Below are 21306 nucleotides of genomic sequence, written 5' to 3'. Positions count from 1 at the left end.
CGCCCCTTCAGGGAAGGGAAACGCCTCCCTGACACGTCTCCCTGAGTTTCCTCATTTTTGGGAGCGTGGGGAAACATCCCCTTCTAGTCCCCAAATCCCCGGAGCGCAAAGGAGCGAGAAAACTAGACCCCTAGGGGGGCGAGTCCCCGTGGAACACTGATAATTATTACCAATTTAATTAAAATACTAAAAGCCAATTCCAAAATAAATACATTTTAAGTTTAAAAAATTACGATTCCAATATTACGAAAAACCAATAAATATTCCCTGACATTAAATATGAGGCATATTTCATTATCCACGTATTGTTTTTTCGATTTTCTTAAAAATCCGCTTAAAACTGAGTCCCAACTACCAACACATTTTTTGATAAAAAATGTTATAATGAATACAATCCCGGCCATAATTGCGAAAATTTAGAAAGCTTAATGCGTGTATGTCACGCATATGACCCAAAGATTATTCTAATGGTTACTTGCTGTAGCGAGTCATGAATTTAGTGTTGCAAGTCATCCATCCTATTTATACGAATATAATTAATGCTACTCGATCACCACGATGGAGGCACGCATTTTCTGAGCAACTCTCAATTCGCAAGAGGGGAAATCTTTCTCTTTCTCCAGTTTTATGTTCCTCTCGTATTCATAATCCCAGGGTGATCTCAACCGCATCTGCTACTCGTCGGAAAGGCCATTTAACGAGGTATGCACTGACATTGAGGATACCCAGATCTCATTAGAATGTCCCGCTCGGGGATCTCACATCACATTTACCTGTGATGGTTGAAAGGATATTGAGCCTGGGTGATTGCAATGTGAGGAAATTGGTACACAATATCATTCACTTCTTATTCTTCATTTAATATTGGATTGCGAGAAGGAATTTCACCTTTACCATTAGATGGTTTGAATGATGTTGAGCCGGGTGACGGCAATGCGAGGAACTTGGGATACTCAATTTTCACTAACTGTGTATTCATTTAATGTTGGATGGCGTGTGACAGAACATCATCTATGGAGAATGACGAGAGAAGTTCTAAGGAACATACGGTGGGAAGCTGGTACTCCGTGCCAGAATTGAGTCTTCGTGATCATAGATTTAGTGTACCTCTGGATTACAAGTCCCCTGCAAGATCTGTAATATCTATTTTTGCAAGAGAAGTCGTTGGTGGTATGTTTCATTTTCCTCTCCTTCTTGTCAAAAGTTTTGATGTTTATTTTTGCAAGTGCTAGGAGAAACATGCCCAGAGGGGCAGCACTATAAAGAGGGACTTGCTTGGCTTAGGTGTGAGGGGTAGCTATTTTGCCAAATTACTTGTGACTTTGCACCCAGCCTCATCCCTTTCAAAATTCACGCCATTTGATCAGGACAAACTACAGTGAAAACGGAATCTTGGTGGATGGATTAATACTGTATCAACCTAACCAGTGAACCAATGCCCTGTACGTGAATGTTTCCATGCTTGGGTACTTTATGTATATTATTCAGGTTATTTCAGATCAACGTTTTAAAACTCGGACTCGCCCTTGACATCGGCTGAGGGTCAACTCAGACTCGGCCATGTCTCAGATTGGTTTGAATTGAATGACTGGGTGTATATATATATATATCAAACTATTAGAGACAAAATGTGCAAAGTTTACTCATGCATATATCATGTAAGGGTGAATGTATTAAAATGATACAAAGTGTAATACAAAATACATAATCAATGATGCTCTAATGTAATGTCTTCTATGAATTGAGGATGAAAGGACTTAATAGCCTATCCGTCCCTGTAGGCTATAGTCCTTTATAAAGGGGATAATAACCCAAAATACCCATTGTTGGGCAAATTTTGGGTCAGCGGGGCGAAAAAAACCAAAATTGGGGTTTTGAGTGAGATACACTCAACCAATTAAGAAGATGGAGCCGCCCTCAAGGAAGTCTATAAATTAAGGAGGGTTGACTTCATTTGGAGGCATCATTGTGAATCATCTTATTGATTTTTTGAGCAATTGCTCATAGGGTTTTAAGACCCCTTACTAAATTGTCAATTTCGGTGGTGAAAGATCCCACCCTAGTTGACACCACTTCCTCTTCTTTGCTTTTTGTTTGGTATAGGTTTACTCTTTGAAGAAGAAACCGAATTTGTGTGGGATTAATTCTTTGTTATGGGTACAAGAAGGTATTGAAAGACATCGAATTCTGTAATAATCTATCTCTGTTGAAACAACAAATCGATTGGTCACAATTCTCTGTTATCAGTAGCGAAATTCTAGAAGACTCGACTTTGATTGGCAACATTGTTGGTTATTTGTCTTGATGATAAGAATATAATAGTTGGAAAGGAGAACTAATAAGTAACAACACAAGAAAGTGTCAAAGAAAGAGAAATCAAATTAATAAAAACCCTAACTATGCTGCCCTAAGGACTTCTCAACAACAACAACTCCCTCTTGCGTTTGACAACTTCACTTGACGACCACATTGTCATAAACAACGAACTAGCAGTCACATGTGTTAGTTTTTGTAGCATCGGATGTGTTTTAGCCACAAAATTTTGTGGAGAGGCTAGAATACATGAGATCTCCAAAACCCAGAAATCGTTTTTGGAAATTCCACCTAGAAGTGTCTCAATTAGATTATTAACTGATTTTTAAATATTTCCTAAGTCTAAACTTAGGGAATATGGTTAATTAATCAGTGTTAATTGAGATAAGGCGTGAATCATCTAGAAACTCACACGGATCGACCCAGAAATGATCCTAGCCATTGATTAAGTTTTAATCTTGGTTGTTGGTGCTCTAATAGTGGATTATAAAAGAAAGTCGATGTGGTGATAGAGATTATCCAGGGCAGATATTCAGTTGCTCAGGGAGTTCGATTTTCTCAGTAGCAACAACTTAGCAGAGAAGATAGAGCTTGAGGGTGAATAGTAGGTGGAAGAGGAGAGCAGTAGCATTTCCGGAGGAAGTTTTTCATTTCCCGAAAGAGTCGAAGGAGGGAAGGCCGAAATCTTCAGATGGTCTACGTAGGCACTGCGCAGAGGGTGACACAGGCATCTTAGCGCAGATGCTGGGGAAGCTATTTTAGAGACAAAATAGCTGTGGGGCGAGAGAAAATTCTCACAATATTTTTGTCGGTATTTTCTTCAGATTAGATTACCAGCTGGGCATCTAAATTATTGTACTCAGAACTGCTGCTGAACATTTATAATAAAACCCTCATCTGTTGAACTGCTTTTTCCAAGTTGGGTTTTTCCAGGGACAATTGTCCAAAAATAACTGTGTCAAATCTATTTTGTGTGTGTTATAATTTCTCAGTTTCTAGTATTTTATTTTCTGCAGTATTTTTATGGTGAAAATTGCAACTGTGATTTTATTCGTTATTTGCCGTAGCAAATAAACTGCATAATTAATTTTTGAGTTAGAAGAATAATTTCCAGTAGTTGCAATAGATAAAATTTCACATGGTATCAGAGCTTAATTGGTCAGCCGAGAAGCTTAGAAGTAGAGAAAGGAATTTCGCTATTCAGAGGGAGCAGCAGATCGGAGTTCCTAGAGAAACTGCGTAGAACCCAGAACAGGCAGTTCGAGTTGTTAAGGCAACAGTGCAATTTTTTCAGTTGATAGGAGGCAGGAAAATCAAATTTCCCAGATTAGTGATTCCAGCAATAAGAGGGAGCAGTTGCAGCTCTGATTTTCACTGAGCAGAATCTTGGTTGGATGCAAAGAATTTTTGCTGCAGGCTATAGAGCAGAATCCACGTCGGGAGAAAAAGAGGAATAACACACTAAATTTGTTCAAGTATAGCCATGGACAGAAGTAACATTCAGGAGACTTCAGATTTGTCTTCCAGATTGGAAGACAAATTTGCTTGCTTAGCAGGATCAACTTCATAGGGAGTTTGGTATATAGACAGTGGAGCTTCAACTCACATGACTGGGGTTAGAGAATATTTCTCTAGCTACAAAGAGGAGTAGATGGATTTCCATATTACTATGGGAAACATAACGAAATGTACTCTAGTAGGGAGAGGTACCATAGATTTTCAGGGGGAGTCAGGAGCAAGCCCTAACACTTAAGATGTATTGCATGTGCCAGGATTGGGTATGAACTTGATTTCAGTATCCCATTTACATGATAAGGGGTATGATATTCACTTTGTGGGGAAGAAAGTGTATGTCAAACACCCAAACTAGAAAAAGGTAAGACAGATTGGAGTTCGAAGTAACAAGTTGTACCGGTTACAAATCGATTCTCCAATGACACTGATCGACAGTAACAGTAGCAGTGAGAAGGAGCTGAATGAATTATGGCACAGGAGAATGGGACATCTACACCATGGAGCACTCAGGATACTCAAAGAAACCGTAACAGGGGCTCCTAAACTTGGAACTGAACACGATGATGTGTGCAGAGGGTGCGTACTTGGGAAGTATGCTAAGGCGACATTTCCAAGAAGTGACAATAGAGTTGATGGCGTGTTAGGACTTATACACTTAGATATTTGTGGCCCGATGTCCACTAGAGCTCTTAGCGGTGCCGAATATTTCGTCACCTTTATTGATGATCATTCCAGGAAAACCTGGATCTACTTCTTGAAGACCAAGGATGAGGTCTTTGATCGTTTCAAAGAGTTTAAAGCTCTTGTGGAGAATGCGACAGGGAAGAAGATCAAGGTGCTTCACTCAGATAATGGTGGAGAATATATTGATAAAGACTTCACAGATTTCTGTGTAAAAGAAGGCATCAAAAGATAATGAACAACTCCATATAATCCACTGCAGAATGGTGTAGCAGAGTGGAAAACAGAACCATTGTTGGAGTTGCAAAGGCTATGTTATATGACCAGGATCTACTTAGATTTCTGCAGGCAAAAGCATGTAATATGACAATGTATATTTAGAATAGGACTCCCCATAGAGCATTGGGGAACAAAACGCCATAAGGAGCCTTCATAGGGAAGAAGCCAGAAGTCAGCCCCCTCAGAATTTTTGGCAGTGTTGCTTATTGTCACGTGCTAGATAATAAAAGGACCAAAATGGATTAGACTGCAGAGAAGGGGTTTTTCGTTGGGTACAACGTAACCCAAAGGCATTCAAAATCTACATTCCCAGCAATAGGAAGATAGTAGTAAGGTGAGACGTGAAGTTCATGGAGGACCGAGCTTTCAAGAGGTCTCGTGAGATGCTTGCAGGTGATTAGAATCAATCAGCAGAAGCTCCTTTAGTCCAGTAGCAGGGGTAGCCACAGGGGCAGCTAGTGGGACAAGCAGGGGGATAATCACAAGGGTCAAGTACTGTGATCAGTACCGGTATTTCCTCGAGTGCAGGAAATCCTGGGAGTTCCCAGCAGATGGAGCAACCGAGGGAGGATGAGGAGGAGCTGGCAGAACCTCCCACGACTAGTGGTCGAGCCAGCAGAGAGGTTTGTCAGACATTAAGAGATGCAGGAGTTTATTTGAACTCCCAGGATGAACAAGAGACAATGCAGACAACTTGATAGGTACCAATGCAGACAACCTGAGATGTACTGCTGCTACAACACCCTGTCTCTGTAACACCCTCTGTCATGTCGCTGATGTCTGACCAATGCCCACGAACTACTGCACAACTCTGATGTTGCATCTGTGCTGCTGCTGACCTTTCTATACTGCTGCAAACTCTGCATCTGCACTACAACTCCCTCTCATTTGTTGTTGCTGCAACTGTAACTACTGCAACTGAGAAGCATCCAAAATACTGAATCATCTGTGTATGTTGCATCTGTCACTCGAGTCCTAACTGCTACTAGCACCTACACTGTCCATTGAAGAATCTGCGCTACTGCTAACTCTGCTACTGAGCCTCCTGCTCTGCTGTCAACACTGTATTGCGCTCCTCAGCACCTCATTGCCACTAGTTTGCAACTATCGCTCGGGAATCTTACTGCATTACTGACACTAATCCATCCTGCTACTGAATACTGTGGGCCACCGTAGCTAGATAATGATCCATGAGGAGGACACCTTAATGGACCCTGCTCAAATCTACAACTCTAGATCGCCCCACCTCTCTCTTGGAGGTATAGCTGCAAACATGGAAAACTCTTCCTCCAACCTGTAGACGCTGACGCTTGGTCCTGCTTCTCCTGTTTGTCCTTCTTCCTGAGAGGACACTAAGTGCTATAGTGGCCAAGCTCACCACATCTAAAGCACTTGACTTTTGACAGGTCCTTCTTCTTCTTCTTCTCTCCCTGTCCTTGGCTGGGAACCTTCGCCAATCCTTCGAGACACTGTTCAGTGCCAAACATACAAGTTCTGTGGGTAGGGTGCCGCCCCAACGGCTGCTAGCTGATCGCGGACCTCCTGAATCATGGTGAGGCACCCATCTGCATCCTGATGCTTCTCAACTTCTCATGGAGAAACATCTTCTGCTGCTCGGAAGAACCCTAATATAACGCGGAGAGAGCATCCCACATCTCCTTGGCAATACCTTTGCCAGCTACATGTGAGACTATATGATCTCGAACTCCATCCAAAATCATTCGCTTCACCTTCACCATTTCTTTTTTGTACTCCTTTAGCTGATCCACATCCTGGGGTACTGCTACCATATTCTCTGCATAGGTCTTCAGGCCATATTCATCTAGAAGGAAGGACATCCTAGCTTTCCAAATGACATAGTTGGAGGCTCCCTCCAACCTATCTTGATCTCTGAGCCCAGCTGTGGCCATCTCTAAATCTGGTTGAAAATATTCCTCTTTCCCTCTGCTCAACTGCTGGATCTGCTATTCGCACTCCCTTCTGGAGTGAGGAAATCTGCCCACAACTTTTGCCAATCTGCAATAGGAAAAATCAGACCTCTAAAACTCGAAGTCCCCTGAGAGAAATTTTCCCTCTGTGTGTGCTTTTCTCTTCCACTCGACACTGATTCTGTTGTTGCAAAACCCTTCTGCGCCCCAACAAGGAATCTGCTCAGTGAAAATTTGAGCTGCTGCTGCTCCTCCCTCTGCATGTTGGAATCACTCAACTAGCAAGCCGAATTTTTCTGCCAACCTGCTTTGAAAAATCGAACTTCCCCAAGCAACTTGATTTCCCTGGCTTAGGCTTTGCGTAACCTCTAGAAACTTGTTCTGTTGCTCCCTCTGAACAACGAATTTCTGTCTCTGCTTCTGAGCTTCCTTGTCTGATCAACCATGCTCTGATACCATGTGAATATTTCGAGTCTGAAATTCTTATTGCAACAACTGGAATTAATTCTTCTAATTGTTAATTAATTTAACAATTTATTTGCTACGACAACTATCGAATAAATCACACTGCAACCTTCACAACTAAAACTACATAAAAGAATAGCGCTGGAAACTGAGAAATGTTAGCACACACACATAAAAATTGACACACTTATTTTTAGAGTAATGTTCCCAGAAAAACCTAACTTGGGAAAACCGGTGTAGTAGTTGAGGGTTTTATATTATTAAGCAGTAGTGAAATATTTTGAGTACAATCCCGACGTCGAAAACTAACAATCCTGAAGAGAAAATACTGGCAAAAATTTCTTGAGGGAAATTACCCTCACTCTAAGCAATCCTGTCACTTAGCTGCCACTAAAAAGAAAGTCGTCCAACTGGGTCTGCGCAGGCTCTGCGCCACTCTAATACTGCCTACCACATGTGCTGCTTGAATTGACTGCCAATCAAGTCGTCCTGCTTGCTGCTGTTCTTCTTCTCAACAAAGATCGAATTGCCCTTTGAGGGTCTGCGCTGCCTCTCTACAACCTCCTGGAGAAAATCTCGGCCTCTCTGCAAAGTACTCATCGAATCTGGAAAACTTCCTCCGGCTTCACTGTCCTTGCCCCTCTCTGTCTCTGCTTCCTTCTATCACGAACTTTTCCAGCTGCTGCTTCTGGGAACATCAAACAACCCAAGGAAATCGATCTCTGTGTCTTGTCACACAACTGTGTTCTTCATCTACCCATCGACTTCTTCTTATAATCTTCTGTTGGACCTCCAATGGCCAAGATTAACACTTCATCAATGGCCAAGATCATATTGGAGTTGATTAGTGTGAGTTTCTAGATGTTTCACACCTTATCTCAATTAATTCTGATTAATTAACCAGATTTCCTAAGTTTAGACTTAGGAAATATTAAAAAATAGGCTAATAATCTAATTGAGACACTTCTAGGTGGAATTTCCAAAAACAATTTCTAGGTTATGGAGAATTCTTGTGTTTTAGCCTCTCCACAAAGTTTCGAGACTAGAACACCTCCGATGCTACAAAAACTAACAATTCCCGGTCAAGCCTCCACAACGAATGCCCTCCTCTAGTGATTGCGCAGGCCCCAGTCAAGCCACCTTTGTGCATGCCCAGGAATGAGAAATTCAGCCTAAATAATGGCCACCCAATCTGCCCGTCAATCCACTGCAAAAATGCTGCTAAATACCAAGGGAATGTGCCCCTAAATTCCTTGAATCATTTCTTCCCTAAAGCTCTCTCCCCACAAGTGTGTTCCCTTTCTGTGCCCAGTCTGCTCCGAGGTAGCTTGAATCTCCTTGTACATTCCTCCAGAACAACTCCACAATTGTAGCAAAGGCTTCCTTAGGGCGGCACTCGAAGTCCACCGAAGGAGGAGTTGAGATCTTCCCTCAGAAATCTTACAACTCAAGCATACAAGAGAGTTTGTTTGTCAAATGATCAAAAGCCCTCAAATGATGCCTTCTCTGTAAATGTGTTAGAAAACTTGCACAGATGAATCTAGTTAGTAAAGGTTGAACACACAGCTTTGCAGAGCAAAAACACTAAAAAATCGAAAGAAAAAAAAGAATTATTGATTAACAGAAAATAGGTTACAATGCTCATGATATACTACATGAGAGTCAACTAATACGCATCACTGGGTGAAGATCCCAAGGTAATGCGCCATAGTGGTGATCAATGAGAGGACTCGACACCTACAACAAGTTCCGGAGAGAACTAGCCAGTTGCGGAGTGAAAGGAGGAGCAAATTAGGGAGTAAATCATGTAGAAAGGATCTTGCATGTAGTCCCATGCATGCATGGACATTCAAAGGCTCCAATCTGGTGAAGATTCCAATGTTGAAGCCTTGTATGTCAGTGAATGCTCTAACAAAGTGCCCGCATGTGCCAGTAATGAAGGTCCTAGGTGTGTAGTACCTCCAACACCCCCCTGAACACCACTATGGGGAAAAATAGAAAATGGGCCCTGGCAACTAAGGCCAAAGGTCACCCAAAATACAGTGCAACTTGTACTAAAATTGAGGAAAGAGGGAAAACCTCGTGGGAAAACCCCCCCTCAAAATACAATGTAATCAAAAGAAAAGAGGAAGAAAAGATAGTTGCTAAGCAACTGTGTCCTTCACTCCAAGACGATCGCGCAGAGAGTGAAACTTCTGCTTAGTGAATGTCTTGGTGAAGATGTCTGCAGTCTGTTCTGCTGAAGGACAGAACTGCAAATCAATGACCCGATCATGTACTAAGTCTCTGATGTAGTGCATATGGATCTCTATGTGCTTCGTCCGCTATCGCTGTACTGGATCCCTGCAAAATTTGAGAGTGCTTTGGTTGTCACACCAGATGATAGTGGGCTGGTGGAACTGGACGCCCAACTCAGTGAGGAAGTGCTGTAGCCACAAAGCCTGAATGGTGATGTTGACTACTCCTTTGTACTCGGCCTCAGCTGAAGAAAGAGCAATAGCAACCTGCTTTTTGCTCGACCAACAGATAGGGCCAGATCTTAGACTGAGTGAATATCCAGAGGTGGACTTGTGATCAATGCTGTCGCTCGCCCAATCAAAATCTGTGAAGCCAAGGAGATTCAATGCAATGCCTGCTGCATAGTGAATCCCGAAGGTCATGGTGCCCTGCACATATTGGAGGATGCGCTTGGCAACTTTCCAGTGTAGCTCATGCGGCTCCTGCATGTATCTGGAAACTGCCCCTACTGCATATGAGAGATCTGGTTTGGAGTGGGTGAGGTACAGTAAGCTCCCCACTAGCTGTCAGTAGAGAGTACTGTCAACTAATGGAGTGTCACCTCCATCCTCAAGGCGGACCCCAGACAGAAAAGGAGTCGGTGCTGGCTTGCAGCCAGTGATGTGAAATCTCTCGAGGTGATCCCTTGCATACTTAGCTTGAGAGAGTTTGATGCCTGTGGCATCCTGGCTGATCTCAAGACCAAGAAAGAAGTGTAATGGACCCATGTCCGTAATCAAGAACCTATCATGCAAGGTCCTCTTGATTGCAGCAATGGCTGAAGCCGAGTTGCCGGTGATAAGGAGATCATCCACATACAAAACTAAGATAAGAAGAGAGTCATGTGTCCTGAGCATGTAAACATTCGGATCAGACTTACATCTTTCGAAGTTTTGTGATAAGAGAAAAGAATCCATCTTCGCATACCAAGCTCTCGGGGCCTACTTAAGGCCGTAGAGAGACTTCTTCAGTTTGTAGACCAAAGATGAATCCTGAATGAAACCATGTGGCTGCTCCATGTAGATCTCCACAGATAGGTCTCTGTGAAGAAAGGCATTTTTCACATCCATCTGATGTACTTCCCACCCCTGGGCAACCGCAATGGCAAATGCAAGGCGTATGGAATCCATCTTTGCTACTGGAGCAAAGGTCTCATCATAATCAATGCCATGCACTCGCTGGAAGCCTTTGGCTACTAGCCTGGCTTTCGGTCTGGTGATTTGCCCATCTGCAGCACTCTTGGTCCTATAGACCCATTTGCATCGGATAATTTTCCTTCTTGAAGGAAGAGGGACCAGATCCCAGGTCTGGTTCTCGAGGAGGTAGTTGTACTCCTCCTCCATGGCGGACTCCCAAGAGGGATGCCCAACAACCTCAGCATAAGACTGCGGATCAGAAGACTGAACCCATCAGGAAATCAGGATCGGTATCCCTTCACACCATCAGGGTATCCAACAAAGATGCACTCAATGCTCTGTGGATCAAGAGCTTTCCTCTTTTTAGAGGGGATCCTGGCCCATGCTCGGGAGCTGAAAACACGGAAGTGGGTGACCTCTGGTTTAGTGCTGCTCCAAGCCTCAAAGGGGGTCTGATCCTTGACAGATCTATGAGGAGATCTGTTCTGGATGTAGTTAGCACAATTAAGTGCTTCAGCCCATAGCTTATGAGGTAGTGACTTAGCATGCAACATGCAGGAAGCCATCTCTTTGAGAGATCGGTTCTTTCTCTTAGCAACTCCATTCTGCCGTGGAGTGTATGGAATTGTGTGCTGCAACTATATGCCGGAAGGCAAAGGTTCTAAAGTGCTGTGTTAACATATTCCCCCCCATTGTCTGTACAGAGGGCTTTGATCTTTCTCTCCGACTGTGTCTCAACTAGTGCTTCGAAATCTTCAAAGTGCGCAAAAACTTTAGATTTGGCCTTGAGAAGATACACCCAAGTATATCGTGAGAAATCATCAATAAATGTAAGCACATACCTTGCTTTGTTGATGGAAGGATGAGGAAAAGGCCCCATGAGATCACTATGGATCAGATCTAGAGGAGAGGATGCTTTGTGAGTCTTGCCGGTGTCAAACTTTTCTCTAGGATGTTTGCCATGGACACACCCTTCACAAACTCCTTTGGAGAAACTGATATTTGGCAAGCCTTCCACCATCTCTTGCTTGCTTAGCTACTGCATATACTTGTAATTTAAGTGACCAAAACTCTCGTGCCAAAGCCTACTACTATCATCAGCATGTGTAAGCAATAAGGAGGATTCAGATTCAATAAATTCAGAAAATGTATACAGTCTAGCTCCATTGTTTACCTCATTGGTTTCAATTTTGGAGCTGCTATGTAGGTCATATATGTTCACTGCATCTGGAGTGAATTCCACTCTCTTTCCAGTGCCAGAATGAGTGATTTGATAAACTGAACGCAGGTTTATCGAAAGTTTTGGAACATGAAGCACATCTTCAAAGCTTCAGTGTAAAAGTTCCACTCTACCTTTTCTGGTGACCTCAATAGGTGAGTCATCTCCCATGAGGATGGGAGGTCCTTTGCATGCATCTAAAGAGGAATAGACTTCCTTTGCAGCAACCATATGATGTGATGCACCAGAATCTATAATCCATGCATCAGGGGAAGAGTTAATTGCAACTAAAGCATGAAAATTGTTACCTTTCCCGTGTGGCGGATCCTCAGTTTTCTTCTTGGCGCCTTGAGGGATGTGGTCCCCAAGGTTGTGCTTCTGAAGGATTTCTGCCATTTGGTCAATTTGTTTCTTCATGCAAGAGGATTTCGGATGGAATCCTCGGTGACAGTAGGTGCATTTGTCTCCTTTCTTCCCTTTCTCATTTCTGGAGCTGGAGGAGTCATTGAAGGGCTTGGTGTACCCTTCCTTCTTTGGATGGGAATGTGCTTTTCCCTTGTCTTTTTGCTGCTGATTTTTCTGATTTGAATCAGATCTGTGATTTTTATTGTGGTTTGTTAAATTTGGACAACTAGGTCCAAACTCCATCTTCTGATGCTCAGATTAAGAGGCTAATATTTTTGTTGGATTCCTCTTTCTGAGAGGTGTAAAATCCATATAAAAATAGTCTTAATCCGATGAGCAGAACTTATATTGTGAATTTATTATTCTTAATAAATTATATGTGCAAGGTCAGCCAGTTTTGTAATGTAGGCTCACATGCCCAACAGATGTGTCACACACCCTCATTGATGGATATATATACAGGAAAAGTTGGAGAGAATTTTAACACAACTCAACTCACATCTTCCTCTCTCATCTTAGAGAGTACGCTACCTGGAGGACGAATTTCAGCCACACGTGGGAAGGACGAAGAGGACAGACCGTACGGATTTTCTGCTGCTAGGGTTTCGCAGAAAGTTTGACCAGCGTTGACTTTGGTCAATGCTTGGTCCAATCAAGCTGAAAATTGGTGGAAAGTTCGATTTTTGAAGGCCGTACTATCTGGCACAAAAATCGAGGTCAAAGGGTTGACCGTTTTGCTGTTGCGTTGACTTTTAGCTTGCTGCCCCTGCGTTGACTTTTCAGGACAACGTTGACTTTTTGTAGAATTGACTTGGGTTGACTCATCTACTAGTTGGAGGGATCTTGTGACACATCTGGGCTGGCTGACCAAAGGAGACTTTGCTGGTTGAAGCATCCTGTTGACCACCGAAATGAACACACACATTTTTCTTGTTTCTGATTTGTCTTCTGTAAGATCTGCTTATATGTTCTATCTGCATTTTGCTTAACTACTTGTATGATTGCTGTGAGAAAAGTGAAATTGCTCTTAGCATAGAACATCTACAAAACTTTACATGGTATCAGAGCTGAGGTGAAGACAAACTCTATCTATAGCAATCATCATCGAAATAATCATGCCCTAATCGAAGTCAATGGATGCCTTTGTGTCGCTGTACATAGAGGATTATATACGCTATCAATGATATACGTTGTAACGGAAAGATATACAGCGCAGCTGTAGAGGATATGTTTAGGCAGTAAAGGAAGCCGCAGTCATAAGGACATGAGGCTGCAGTCATGAAGAGTCAAGTCGTAGTGATGAAGAGGTATCTGCAGGCTTAAGGCTCTGGCCAAAGTGCGAAGAGGAGTATTTCTGTGTCTTTTGTTTATGATCTGATTGGCCAAGTAAGGAAGGAGGCTAGCTGAGCTTGTAAAGAGGAGTTCTGAGCATAAATGCAAGGGTTATTCTCTATGCACAGGCCGTTGAGTGATTTTGAGTTTTACAATGGGACAAAAGTCTGTTTTGAGAGGGCCGAGAGGCCCAGCAAGGAGCAGGAAGAAGGCCGCAGTACCCTTGACCATCAATGTAGGAATTAAAGAGGTTTGAAGGCTGTATAGTGGGCTGTCGTAGAAGCCACAGAAAGCCCTAACCAGGGCCGAAATTTCAGGGTCCTGTGCATTGGTCAAAATGTAGTTGTGGACAGAAATATGACGTCTATCACAGGTATGTGCTTGTCTTTTATAATGATGAATTTGCCAGATACTATGGTCCAGATTAGACAGTTTGCAATTCTGGTATAATGGGCTGTAAGAAGATGCTTGGTAAAGCTCCAAGTATAGTCCCTTTAGAAGGACAACAAGGGCTGTTAGAAGGTAGATGATTTGGAGTCTTAAAAATGGATATATGGAAGAGCTTAAGGGTAGTCAAGTGGGCTTATTATCAGACCCCATCTTCTGTACGTATGACAATGAAATATGACAATATGACAGAGTTTTTGACAGTGATCTTCTGCACTCATTATAGTGTCACTTACTCTTATAACAGTTATGCATAGCAGTGATATTGTTCTCTTGACAAATGGAGATGATATATGGAAGTGATATTTGTTCCTATGACAATAATGTTTGGGCAGCGACTTTAGTGATATTTGGACAATGTTTCTTGATGTATGGAAGTGATTCTTGTATGACAGTGATTTATATGGCTGTGATGTGACAATGATATATAGGACAGCATGATGATGATGCATAGGCAACATTATAAGATCATGAACATGAAGGGCTGCCTGATTTTGGAAATAATCATAAAGGTGTATGTAAGGGCTGAAGGAAAACATACAAGGGGACCTTTCCCCTCAAGTGTCACAAAGACATCTGAGATATTGCAACTGGTCCATTCTGATCTTTCTGGTATGTTGCCTGTAACATCCCTGGGGGGATGTTCTTACTATATGACATTTACTGATGACTTCTCTCGCAAAACTTGGATATACTTCTTGAAAAAGAAGGATGAGGCTTTCATGTGGTTCCGTACCTTCAAAGCCTTGGTGGAAAATATGACCGGAAAGAAGATCAAGATTTTGAGGACTAACAATGGCACTGAATATGAGTCAAATGAGTTCAAAGACTTCTGCAGAGAAGCTGGCATTAAGAGGGAGACTACCACTGCACTCTCTCCACGTGTTTGGGTTTTGTGGACAGAGAGATCTAGAGGAGAATCCGCAGTTCTAAAGAGCCCTCATACGCTGTCCCAAGAGGCCCTTACACGCTAAGAATAGGAGCCCTAAATCTGCGGTATATTGGGCCCTAAATCTCTGTTTTATTGGGTGCAGGTAAGGGCATTTCCAGTGAAGGAAGAGGGGACGTTTAGGTCACTCCTATGACTGTTGGAGTGAAAATTAACCAGCAGAAAGGCCTCAATAAAGGAGACAAAATTCTGGGTTGATTTGAATATTATGTGCGGGCTGGAAACTCTGTTTCAGCAGGCCGTGGGTACAGGAAGCCACCTGTGGTAGGCCGCAGGCCCTTACCCCACTGAAAAGGCATTGCGTGGGACTGTTTTGGGGCTAGATTGAGCCCTAATCAACAGCGTGGATGCAGAGGACTTATACAAGGGTAGCACGTAGTTTTTGAAGACTGTTTGGTGACTTGGTTAAGCGCTGTTGCAGCATATGGATGCCCTAACCAGTCACAATTAGGAGCAGCAGCGAAAACAGATTGGAACAACAATTTATGCCTTGTGTTGGGTCAAGGAATTTGATCAGTTTTGGATCAGATGGTTGGGCAACCTGTGGGAGCAAATTTGGAGGCTTGATTGGGTGATCGTAAGCCTCAATTAGTGCAGATCTGACTGTGTTGTAGTGTTGCAACGTGATGATGCAAAGGCAGCATGGGTAGCATGCAGCGTGATGATGCATAGACAGCAAAGAAGATATGAATCTCCACTAGGAGTATATTACAATGAAAAGACCAGATCTGTCATTCTTGTTGATTTGGGGTAGCAATGTGATGCTGTATAATGAGAGCAACATTACAGTCATTGAGGTGCAGATCCATGATGATTGAGAATTGACTATGACGATATATTTGCACCTGTGGCTCGATATACCACCATCCGATCCATCATAACCCTTGCTGTTATGCAAGGATGGAGTCTTCATCAGATGGATGTCAAGACCGCTTTTCTGCATGGTGCTATAAAGGAAGAGGTGTATGTAGAACAACCTCTGGGATTTGAAGTTCAAGATCGAGACACTTATGTCTGCAGGTTGAAGAAAGCCCTCTATGGGTTAAAGCAAGCACCCAGAGCTTGGTATGAGAGGATGGATAGTTACTTGATGAAGCTGGGCTTCACTCGAAGCAATGCTGATCCAAACCTTTACTTTAAGGTTGTGGAAGGAAAGCCTCTCATTCTAGTGCTGTATGTGGACGACCTCTTCCTGACAGGTGGTGACCCTCTCATTCATCAATGTAAGAGGGAGCTTGCTGCTGAGTTCGAGATGAAAGACCTAGGACTGATGCACTATTTCCTAGGCCTAGAGGTCTGGCAGAGACCTGGAGAGATTTTCCTTTCTCAAGGAAAGTATATTGTGAAGCTTCTGGAAAGATTTGGGATGGTGGACTGTAAGTCTGTGTCGACACCAATGGAACTCAACTTTAAGAAGTTGAGTGGCAGCGCTGCAGGGCCTATCTTGGCCAATCCTACTGAGTATCGTCAACTCATAGGAGCTTTGATGTTCTTAGTGAACACCCGTCCGGACATATGTTTTGCAGTGAATACTTTGAGCCAACAGATGGTTGAGCCTCATCATTTTCACTGGGTTGGTGCCAAGAATCTTTTGAGATATCTTCAGGGCACGATAAACCATGGGCTGAGATACACTGCCGGGAGTGTGATACTCCGGGATATACTGATGCCGATTGGGCTGGCAGTGTGGTGGATCGTAAGAGCACATCTGGATGCTGTTTCAATCTTGGTTCTGCTTCGATCTCATGGATGAGCAGGAAGCAGAAGTCGGTGGCTTTGAGCACCGCGGAGGCCGAATACATTGCTGCTAGTATGGCCTGTTGTGAAGCAGTTTGGTTGAGGAAGCTCTTTAGTGAGCTGTTCCAACATGTGCTAGATACCACTGTAATACTCTGTGATAATCAGAGTGGGATTCGTATGACTGAGAATCCTGTGTTCCACGACCGATCCAAGCATATTGATATCAGGTACCACTTTATCCGGGATATGGTACAGCGAGGCGCCGTAAGGCTCGATCATATAGGAACTGATGAGCAGGTCGCGGATATTCTCACTAAGCCCCTGGGGAAGGTCAAGTTCCTAACCTTCCGTGAGAGTCTTGGTGTCGTGGATAGACCCTATGATGTGGGTCCTGTTGGACGATGAGCTCTGGGAGCTCTGGGGGGCTTTGGGGATAGCTTCTCGAAGCTATAATCACTCATAATGCTTCTGCCCCACCCTTGTAATTATTGAGCTGGTTCGCCACTCATTTAATCTGTGCCCCGTATGCATCCTACCCATTGAGTTCAGGGCTCATGGGAAGTACCTCTCATTTGGCCAATGAGGTGTGGAAAAGCTAGAGACTATTAGCAAAGACTGATGGACGCATCAGAGATTGCCGTACTCTCTATCTAGGATGGCATGGTCCAACATCTTGATCTGGGATCAAGATTTGTGAGGTCTGGGACCTCTGGACTGATTATGTCAGTCGGGGAATGATGTCTTTGTGACTGACCCACTTCTGTTCTGAAATAAAGAAGCCAGCAAAGCAAGTTTCGGCGGGATGACTCACGATGTTGATTGCACTAATAAATGGAGTTCTCCCTAGTTGAGAGGGAGTGTTAAATTTGGACAACTAGGTCCAAACTCCATGTTCTGATGCTCAGATTAAGAGGCTAATATTTTTGTTGGATTCCTCTTTCTGAGAGGTGTAAAATCCATATAAAAATAGTCTTAATCCGATGAGCAGAACTTATATTGTGAATTTATTATTCTTAATAAATTATATGTGCAAGGTCAGCCAGTTTTGTAATGTAGGCTCACATGCCCAACAGATGTGTCACACACCCTCATTGATGGATATATATACAGGAAAAGTTGGAGAGAATTTTAACACAACTCAACTCACATCTTCCTCTCTCATCTTAGAGAGTACGCTACCTGGAGGACGAATTTCAGCGACACGTGGGAAGGACGAAGAGGACAAACCGTATGGATTTTCTGCTGCTAGGGTTTCGCAGAAAGTTTGACCAGCGTTGACTTTGGTCAACGCTTGGTCCAATCAAGCTGAAAATTGGTGGAAAGTTCGATTTTTGAAGGCTGTACTATCTGGCACAAAAATCGAGGTCAAAGGGTTGACCGTTTTGCTGCTGCGTTGACTTTTAGCTTGCTGCCCCTGCGTTGACTTTTCAGGACAACGTTGACTTTTTGTAGAATTGACTTGGGTTGACTCATCTACTAGTTGGAGGGATCTTGTGACACATCTGGGCTGGCTGACCAAAGGAGACTTTGCTGGTTGAAGCATCCTGTTGACCGCCGAAACGAACACACACATTTTTCTTGTTTCTGATTTGTCTTCTGTAAGATCTGCTTATATGTTCTATCTGCATTTTGCTTAACTACTTGTATGATTGCTGTGAGAAAAGTGAAATTGCTCTTAGCATAGAACATCTACAAAACTTTACATGGTTGCCATCATGCACAACAAGTGCATGCGCTTTTGGAAGTTTGATTTTTCCCATGCCAATGAGTTTATCTTGCTCAAAAGTGAGGGACTCCATGTAATCTTTGAGAGAAGGCATAGTGTAGGATTTACTAGTTGCAAGCCTTACTGTATGAAATGTAGACACAAAGACGGAGTATTCTGGTCCGAGATTTGACATAATAGAGAGAACTTGGCGACTCTCCTCCTTGGATTTGTCAATTCCACAACCCTTGAGTTGCAGCAATAGATCATTGTATTTGGTGAAGAAGTCTTGAATTTTGTCATAGTTCTGTGGATCCAATGAGAGTAGCTCCACTTCGAGCAGATGTCCTTTCATGTCATCCTGTTTCCCGTAGAGTTTTTCAACCTTTTTCCAAATCTCATTGGGAGTACTGTAGGCAGATAGATGAAACTGCAACTCTGGGGAGATGCACATGCATATGGATCCATGGGCCTCATCCATGCGGTTGAGGTACTTGGATTTCTCTATGGCTGAAGTGGGTTCTACTTCTGCAACCATGGTAACCCTGTACAACCCTTTCTGATGAAGGTATCGAGCCATTTGGTCCTTCCATTCATGATAGTTGTACGGTGTTAGGATTGATGCTTTGGGAAACTCCATTTTTCTGTCGATCTTTGATCTCCCAGCTGTAATACTTGCAAAGTAAAGTACTGGTGCGCCTTTTATCTAGCAACCTGTGGGCTCTGATACCATGTAAATGTGTTAGAAAACCTGCACAGATGAATCTAGTTAGTAAGGGTTGAACACATAGCTTTGTATAGCAAAAACACTAAAAAAATCGAAAGAACAAAAATAATTATTGATTAACAGAAAATAGGTTACAATGCTCATGATATACAACATGAGAGTCAACTAATACGCATCACTGGGTGAAGATCCCAAGGTAATGCGCCATAATGGTGATCAATGAGAGGACTCGACACCTACAACAAGTTCCGGAGAGAACTAGCCAGTTGCGGAGTGAAAGGAGGAGCAAATTAGGGAGTAAATCATGTAGAAAGGATCTTGCATGTAGTCCCATGCATGCATGGACAGTCAAAGGCGCCAATCTGGTGAAGATTCCAATGTTGAAGCCTTGCATGTCAGTGAATGCTCTAACTAAGTGTCCGCATGTGCCAGTAATGAAGATCCTAGGTGTGTAGTACCTCCAACATTCTCCTCTTATTTATCCTTGAGCTCTCTCTCTCTCTCCATGTGGGCCCCATACATTGACCCCCTTCTTCTACCTCTCTCTCCACAAGCGCGTTTTTCTCCAAGGGGTGTGTATTCCTCTTGGGGTGGCCCCCACCTTCCACTAGGAATTCAATTTGCCTCCTTTTCCTATGTTGGAGCCTCCTTAGCCAAAAATGGCAAGGGAGGGTCCTCGTAACCTACTATTCTAAGTCTAAGATGGCAAAACTTCAAAATTGGAAAAAATGGTAATATACTTAGCAAAATTGCTAAGTAGGAATATCACAGTCCTCCCCACCCAAATGTTGCTTGTCCTCAAGCAACTGCAGTGATGGGTGTTGGAGTACCTGTTCCCCTTCCCAAGTGACATCCTCCTCTGGAAAGTCCTTCCACTTCACCAGAAACTCCTGAACCATTCTGTTCCCGAGCCTCTTCTTGCTCACCTCCAAAATAGCCTCCGGTACCAACACCAAATGCTCCTCATCATCCAAAGGGGGTAAATCAGTAGCCGTTGTCACTTGCTGCCCCAAAGCCTTTTTTAGGCATGAGACATGAAATACATTGTGCACCTTGCTCCCAAGTGGGAGCTTCAGCTCATAGGCCACCTCTCCAACCCTCCTGGTCACCCTGTAAGGCCCATAGAAACATGGTTTGAGCTTCTTAGCTCCCTTTTGTTTCAGAGTGGATTGCCTATATGGTTGGAGTCTCAGAAAGACTAAGTCCCCAACCTCAAAATGCCTCTCAACCCTGTGTCTGTCTACATATATCTTTTGTTGTTTTTGGGCTATTTGTAAATTATCCTCGAGAGCCTTAAGGATGCCCTGGCTCTCGTGTATCCAATCTTTGGCCCCTGGGGCCCTGCTGTCTCCAAACACCAAATCAACAAATGTCAGAGCATCATAACCATACAAAGCATAAAATGGAGACATACCTATTGACATGTGGAACGTGGTATTGTAGCAGTACTCTCCAAGGTGAAGCCACTTCACCCATGCGTGCTGCTGTTTGGTCACATAGTTGCGCAAGTACCCCTCCAACCACTTTTTCACAATCTTCGCCTGGCCATCAATTTGTGGGTGATAACTGGTACTGGGTGTGAGCTCAATCCCCACCAACCAAAACAACTCTTGCCATAATCCCCCCATAAATCGATTGTCCCTGTCACTCACTATGGTCTTGGGGAGACCATGCAACCTGAACACCTCCCTGAAAAACAACTCGGCCACCTGTGAAGCTGATGACTGGGAAGGTATGGTGAAGAAATGGGCGTACTTGGTCAACTTGTCGACCACTACGTAAATGTAGTCCTGCCCCAATGCTACTGGTAGCCCTGTAATAAAATCCATGGATATACTCTCCCATTTCCTCTCAGGAATGGGAAGAGGCTGCAGTAATCTTGTGGGGTGTGTCTGCTCTCCCTTGTTCCTCTGACAGGTATCACACTCTTGCACGTGCCTCAAAACATCCCCCTTGAGGCCCCTCCACGTGAAACGCTCTCGGATAGCTCTGTATGTCTTGAGGAACCCCTGATGTCTTGCTAGTGGAGAGTCATGTGCAACTTGCATAATCCTCTCCCTCAACTGCGAACCAGGTACCAAATAGATCCGGTTCTTGTAGTAGATCACCTCATCCATCACACGGAACCTATCATCTGCAAGGGTGCCATCTAGGATCTTAGAAGCCTGCCTGTCCGTAGAATACTCTA

At 43.4% G+C, this 21306-nt stretch overlaps 1 protein-coding gene across 3 annotated transcripts in view; it reads left to right on the top strand.

Annotated features, from left to right (window-relative positions):
• The first annotated feature begins 461 nt into the window (after positions 1-461).
• The window catches only part of LOC149159007 (alpha/beta-Hydrolases superfamily protein), a 181813-nt gene continuing 160968 nt past the window's right edge, over positions 462-21306 (top strand). The window contains exons 1-2 of one of the 3 annotated variants that reach the window (XM_089436392.1): positions 462-702; positions 1004-1170. In XM_089436392.1, the coding sequence (XP_089292518.1) occupies positions 491-702; positions 1004-1170 (379 nt within the window). In that variant the 5' untranslated portion in view covers positions 462-490. Of the gene's footprint in view, positions 827-1003; positions 1171-21306 lie in introns of all 3 variants that reach the window. The other 2 variants (XM_089436394.1, XM_089436393.1) reach the window with 2 other exon arrangements.

Source organism: Pinus tabuliformis, chromosome 5_2 (assembly GCF_031772625.1).
Source record: "Pinus tabuliformis cultivar Carrire ecotype Pingquan chromosome 5_2, CPIR1, whole genome shotgun sequence".
NCBI classification, from domain to species: Eukaryota; Viridiplantae; Streptophyta; class Pinopsida; order Pinales; family Pinaceae; genus Pinus; species Pinus tabuliformis.
The sequence above is the reverse complement of the archived record's forward strand: the minus strand, read 5'-3'. Positions and strand labels throughout refer to the sequence as shown.